We start from the raw sequence: 6888 nt of genomic DNA, 5'->3' as shown, positions 1-6888 counted from the left end.
AGTGCGGGAGCACGGGCCACCTCCCCTCCCCAACCCCTGGGAGCTGCCGTTTTCCCAGCCAGATACCAGCCCCGCTGCCAGGCCTGGTTTTAGACATCCAGCTATTCCCCCTAGGAGCTCGGTGTCTGGAAAGCGAGGCACGGAGGCTGGGGCTGCCAAGGCAAACACCAGCTCTGGGAACCACTGCTCCAGCCTGTCCCCACCAGCAGGTTCTTGCGAGAGCCCCATTGGGCTGTCTGCTGGCTGTGTCCCCCCCCTGGGGACGCAGAGACCCCGCTGGCCCTGTCTGCTGGAGAAAACAGGGACCTGGTGGTCCCTGCAATGTCTTGCATCCTTGTAGCAGCCTCAGCCCTGGAGCTGCTCCATCACCGTGCAGGAGAGGGGTGGGTGGGTGCTGGCCACAGCCCTCGGCCTTGCTCTATGCCCCGGCACGGCTCGGAAATGCGGCGGGCACTGCAGAAAAGGAACGCTGCGTCTGCCCCATGCATCGTGCCTGCAGGGAGCGTTCAGCTGCGGTGGCATCCTCCAGGCCATCAGAGCCATCAGAGCAACGGGCATGGGAACAGCTGGTTTCCCCTCTCCCGGCAGCGATCCCAGCAGCACGCAGCCTTTTCCCAGGCATAGAAGGCTCGGCAGCGCGGTTCCCGGGTCGGGGAATGGGCCGTGTGTGTTCCTGTTTTGGTGGGGTTTCTATAGCGACTTGACCCCTCCGATGCTTTAGGGGACGAGGCCGCTGCAGAAATCAGAGTGGTGTCACTCTGCCGGCTCCTTCCCTGACCTGCGTCAGAGGGCTGGGCCCTCGCAGCCAAACTTTGCCAAGTTTGCCCCATGTAGCAGCAGCGGTGCTGGGGAGGAGGGTCCCCATCGCCTGTCCAGGACCTGGGGCAGCTGCTGGTGAAGCCCTTGGCATGAATCCAGCTCTCATGGCAACCCTTATTTACCATCATTAATTAACGAGCTTAATATGCCAGCCTTTTTGCTAGCCCGTAGCAATCCCCTGCAGCAGGGGAGTTTTCCCGATGGGCTGCCCAGGCTGATTTTCCTCTCTACCGCCCTGCCTGCGGCTCGGGGAGGTTGGTCGAGCACCCACTTGGCCCCACGCTGTGCACCCAGCCTGGCCCGGCAGCCCTAACAGCATCCTCAGTGGGGGCACTGGCCCTGACCCCTCGATGGGGGGCCAAGCAGCTGGGTTCCCCCCATCCCCCGCAAGCTCCTCCAGGTGGGATGCTCACTGCAGGGGGGGATCTGGAGCTCCACCTGAGACCGAGAGTGTGGTGGGATGGGAAGAAGCTGATGCAGGGCTGCTGGGGGTTATTTATAGCATTGGTCTTGAGAGAGAGGGAAGAAGGCATTTTGGGAGTAGGAGGGGTGGGAGGGGATGCCCCGGTGGCTGGTACCTGGGTTAGCTCTGGGTGTGAAGGGATATGGGGCAGGTACAGCATCCTGGCTGCTGCCTGCTCCCAGGTGGTGGCCATCAAACACAGGATTTTATTTTAGTCTGGGGATGGCTTTTTTTTCTCCTCCTTTCTTTTTTTTTTTTTTTTTTGCTTACATTTTCTTTTCCCCGTGAGAGTAGTATTGAGGGAATGCAATGAAAATAAAAATAGAAAAAATTCAGCTCTGCTGCACAAGGGGTTGCCGGGAAACCTGTATGCATCACAGCTTTCTGCTACCCTAAAGGGGACAACTCGGCTGCTCAGGCTCCAGGTGGGTGATGTCTCTTCTCTGACCCTCCACCCTGGTGTGGCGGGGGGCTGGGCACCCCTCATGGCAGAAGGTGGCCCCCAGGTACGGTGGGTAGCCACAGGCTGGGAGTTAAGACCAGGAAGCTGAAGAATGTAACAGGGCTTTGGGATCCCACATGGGGTTATCCGTGTGCGTGCCGATGGGTTGGGGCTGTCCCTGCACTGCCGAGTCGGTGTGGGGACTGGGGCACCGACACAGCCGAGTGGCACTTTGCACGAGTAGAAGGCAGCTCTGGCCTCTGATCCTTGCTGCATTTTTGTATTTATTTTTGGGAGGCCTATGCAAGCTGAAAATGCTCCTTGGAAAACATCCTTCCCCTTGGGGATGTCAAATATTTTTTTTTTTTTTTTTCAGCTCGGATTTGCTAGTGGGATAAAAAAGTTGGAGGGCTCTGGTGATTACAGACATGTTCTCCAGGGTACGGAGGAAAATAGAGAACAAAGTGGATGCAGCTTTGCTTGGAAATCCCCCAAGCCCTGCAAACTTGTCCTGGGCAATTACCCTTGCTGTTTCCCAGCTTTTTTGGGAGCCAGCGGAACTCAGCAGGGAGCTGTGTCTTGCAGCTCCTCGCAGGGCAGAGATCCCACCAGCTGCCACCATGCACAAGTGGTCAACCTACTTTGAGGACAGTCCGGGTGATGGGTACCAGCCTGGATATCCCTGAGCTGTGGGAGGAGCAGGATTGTCACCTAGTGGTGTTTCTCAACAGAAGGCTGAGGGCGCCCGTTACCACCAGAAATGGGGCTACATCGCTCGCGCTGTCATTAGTGACCCAGAAAAGGGACCGGCAAGTGTTCAAAGGCTCATCCCAGACATGCAGGGCAGGCTGCACACATGGAAAACGCCAGGGAAGGACTCAACGGTGGTAGGAATGACGAGGGCAGCCCTGTGCTACAACATCTGAGCTAGTTTATGCAGGAAAGGGAGATGCAACCATCACGGTGTGGAGGGGCTCCCGAAATGCAGGGAGATGGCAGGACAGCACGGCTATGGCTCCAGCACAGCTCCGACATGCAGGGGCCGGAGCAGCACAGCTGGGCAGCGAAGCAAGACACATTTAAAGCATTTGCTGGGAAGTCAGTAAGTAGGCGCCAAAAGGGATGAAGTGCTGGAAGATGTGATTTAAGATGGGATATTAAAAGCGACCCAGTAAGCACAGCTTGCTTCCATGAAGGCCAAGAACCGGCTCCGACACTCCCTGAAGTCAGTGGCACGGCTCTCCCTGGCTTGGCCAGGGCTTTGGCCCGGCCCCAGGGGGGAGGTTAAAGTACTGGGTGTAAATACTGGAGAGGGTGTAGGAGAGCAGGCAGGGATGAAGGAGGAGGAACGACATGAAACCAAACAGAGGAGGATTTGGGCTGTGAGCCCCCTTGCCAGTGCAGCGCACTGGGCTGTCGCGCAGGGAGAGCCGCTGGCGCAGGCTGCGGCCATGGCACTGGGCAGGAAGGTGCCGGCTCTAGCCCTCAGCATCTTCCCTGGCTTGTTGCTGCCTGGGGGCATCCGGGAGGGAACTTTTCCCCCAGATGTAGGCCGGGCTCTGCAGCATCCTTTATAACACCAGGTGGGGTGAGCAGCCCGGGGACCACCCTGGGGGCTCAGTGGGGGCTCCTGGAGAGCCCTGGGGCTGCTTGCTGGGGAGGAATACCTGTGCTGGTGGGATGGTGCACGCTGCTAATGGGTGTGCAAACCTGCGGCTCCTCCTCTCGCTCTCCTCTCTCTTGCTCTGTCTTGACCCTCCGTCTTGCTTGAGTAAGGCAGAGTGGAGCAGGAACGTCCCTCTCCCCTCCCTGCGCTGCCGCCACGGCGTGACGGGGCCGAGCTGTGTGCTGACGGAGAGAGAGCAGACACCTCCGCACCCTTTCCCCTTTGCCTCGCCTCCGGTGAATTTTTAACCAGGAGTAAAAGGTGTGGTGTCAACAGCCTTGGACCCAGCCCAGGGCAAGCGGTGCTGTCGGGACGAGCACTCCACGCCAGGGCAGGGCTGGGGGCAGGTGGTCCATGGCAGTGGTCCCTGAGCGATGCCCACACTCCCCACCAGCCCCCAGCAGAGATGTATATCTCCCCAGGCAGGCAGAGGCGATGCGCCTCACGGGTGCTGGGCGGCTTCCCAAAGCAGCGGGCGTTGCTTCCTCGAGGATCCTGGCTGGATTCGCTAGCCGCAACAGAAAGAACCGGGGCCATGCCAGGAAAACGCACCAAACCCTCCCCCGGCAGGATTTAGCCAGGAGGTTTCCTCAGGCTGCCACTAATGGAAAGCTTGCAGAGAAGAGCAGATGGTAGCGGAGACTTTGGCCAGACCGTACGCGGGAAGACTGAGGGAACCGCGCCTGGATGAAATCAGAGGAGATTTTCCATGTAGCTGGGACTTGGAAGGGTTGGAGTGGCGGGTGAGGGCTACCGCACTCTTCTGTCCTACAGATGGAAATCCCAGATGCGTCCCCAGCATGGCCCTTCATGGGCAGCCCCATGCTCTCCCGGTAGCAGAGCTCATCGCGTCCCTGTGCCTCGCGGTGCTGCCTCACCGGGCCGGTAGCCGGCCCCGGGGCTCCTGTGTTTGTTATTGCTCGCGCAGTGTAATATTAACCGCGTGATAATCATTCACGCCCTTGGCTCGGGAGATTTGAGAGCTGACCCGGCAAGCGACGGTTGCAGGCAGCCAGTTGCCTTAACCGGGCTGGAAATGTTTTTACCGTTTCTGCTAGAAAAAGCCGTGTGATTGCCCGCGTCCACAGCGGGACGGGCTCTGCACCGCGTCCAGGAGGGCAGCGAGCACAGCTTTTTGGCACGGCAGCGAGCATTGTGTTCCACATGCCCAAACCATTTGGGGCTTTACAGCACCAGTGGCGGCGTGCTGGTGGGTGTGCTGGGCTCCCCTGCCAGCATCCCCCAGGGTGGCCCTTTCTGAGCCCTTTCCCCAAGCCCCACGTTCCCGCACTGCCTTTCCCGCTGCCGTCCTGTTCCCAATTACTTCCAGCCGTCGGCCGCCTGTCAGCTTTATGAAGACGTACCCCAGAGTTTTTCCTCAGGTTTTAATTTGCCCTGACAGCCGCCTTCGTGCTGTTGTTTTCCCGGCTGGCCGGTAATGGGATTAGCCGCGTGCAAATCCGGAGGTGATGGAGGGCGAGTGGGTGTGTGTGGGGGGTGCACCGGCCCCCCGCTGCGGGGTACCCCGTGCCGCTTTGCAGCGCCGCCATCTCGCGGGCCTTTTGATGGGATCACATATCTGGCAGCTCGCCCCCCCCATCCCCAGCCTCTGCTGGGCTTTTTTTTAAGCCACCCTATAATTTTCTTGTCAAATGAGAGTCCCGTGCTGAGCTGGGTAGGGCATATTTTACAACAAACCGTCTTGGCTGAGCAGCCCCTGGACTCGCACAAGCGTGGGCTGAAATATGGCCGGGGGAGGAGAGATTTTGCAGGACTCACAGTTGCACGGGTGCTGGGAAAACACTGGACCAGGGTGCCACCAGCCCACGGGTGGTGCCTTCACCGGCAGGCGCATCGCGTCCCCCCTGCGCAAGGGGTGCCGGGGGGGGCTGGGACTTGAGAAGCGTGGGAGCCCCTGCGCTGCTCCAGCGAGAGGGGGGCAGGAGGGGAGCCTGGAGCTGCCGCCTTGGCAGATGGGCCGCTTTGCTACGCGGAAATAGCTGTTTTTTTTTCTTGCTGTGTTAGCAAAACAAACCCAAATCGGCTTATGTTACCCGCCCTGCCTGCAAAAATGCCGGTGACTTTTCCAGTCATTACTTGGGTAATCACCAGGGGTCAAGTTGCTGGAGGGGGATATCTGGGAAGGAACCGTGGTCCCGCAGCTCTGGCGTGCCCAGGAGCTCTCGCCTTTGCAACCCTTCCCCAAGAGCTTGGGAAACTCTTGAGGGTCCTTCGGGGACCGTGAGGACCTTGCACCAAATATGCCGCAGGTGGACCTGGGGAAGCTGGCGCTGGCTAAGAGACTGGGGAGGGGACCCTGGCCATAACAACGCCACCCAAACAAACAAATGGGACAGCCCAGGTTTTTCCGTGGACTGTTGCTGACGCCTGATGCTTCGGGATGGAGCCTCACCCATAGATTCTTATCAGAGGGCACAGACAGCTGAGGCGTGCTCTGCTCTAATGGTTAAATTAGCTGGAACAAGGTCCCCAGATAAGATAAGGCAGTGGTTTGCTGAGGAGGATGTCCTCCGATGGTGTTGGCTGGGTTGTTTCCCTGGCAGGGTATGAACCTTGCTTTGAAGTGGTGCCCAGGTTGGGACCTGGCTTAGCTGAAGACACCATCCCTGCCCATCTCCTGCTGCTCCCTGGAGCCATCTCTGCCCAACCCCGGAGCTCACCCACTGCCTGCCCTTGCCCATGCGGGCATGGTGCCGTGGGCAGTGTCCCGCCGCAGAGAGATGCGCCGGATGCTGCTCCTGCCACTCCGAAACAGCTCGCAGACAGTCGTGGCATGGTTTCGGCCCTCGGGGCGGACCCTGGATGGCAGAAGGAGCGGTGACTCCCAATATTGGGCTGTCGCAGAGTTTCCAGCTGGCTCCCTCCAGCACAGGCCGGCAACGGCTCAGTTTACTGCCCCGCCATGGTGCGCTGATGGGTTTCACACGCCGGCATTAGGAGTGTTTATGGACTCGCTCCCTGTAAAATGAGCAAGAGGCCGCATCCCACAGGCTCCTGAGGTGCTGCCATACTCCGGGAGCGCCTGCAGCCCTCCTTCTCCTCCCTCCCTGCCAGGGGCCCTCTGCTAGATGGCTTTGCTGTGCTGCCCCGCTGCCGTGCGTGCCCACCATCGATGGGATGAGAGCAGGGCAGTGGCCACAGGCAGGATGCATGCATAGCCCCGGCGGGGTGTAGACACTGGGGCTACTGACCCATGCCAACCTTCACGCTGACACTGGCTCGCCGTAATTCCCGTAGGCTTTGCACAGCGTGCCATGTGCCGACACCACGCTTCGGCTCATCCCATCCCTTCACGGAGCAGGCTGGGGGCAGCCCAAGGTGTGGGAGAGCTGCCACTGGTTTTGTGCCCACTCTGGTGCGTGAACAGTGTCCAGTAAGCACAGGGGGGAACTGAGGGGAGGGGGCGGCTGGGCTCTGCTTCAGCCAGGTCGGTCGGCATACGGTGCTGTGTGGGGGCCGTGGGCTGCCCTGGCTGGG

The 6888-nt window shown here is 59.8% G+C and overlaps 1 protein-coding gene across 1 annotated transcript in view; it reads left to right on the top strand.

The window, feature by feature from the left end:
- Positions 1 to 6098: 6098 nt before the first annotated feature.
- CRIP1 (cysteine-rich protein 1 (intestinal)) overlaps positions 6099 to 6888 on the top strand; it is a 6638-nt gene continuing 5848 nt past the window's right edge. Inside the window, 1 exon segment of the mRNA XM_009892888.1 lies at positions 6099 to 6316. Within this exon segment, the coding sequence (XP_009891190.1) occupies positions 6099 to 6316 (218 nt within the window).

This window comes from Charadrius vociferus, unplaced genomic scaffold (genome assembly GCF_000708025.1).
Source record: "Charadrius vociferus isolate BGI_N301 unplaced genomic scaffold, ASM70802v2 scaffold39, whole genome shotgun sequence".
Lineage (NCBI taxonomy): Eukaryota > Metazoa > Chordata > Aves > Charadriiformes > Charadriidae > Charadrius > Charadrius vociferus.
Note: the sequence above shows the minus strand (reverse complement) of the source record. Positions and strands in the feature narration are given on the sequence as shown.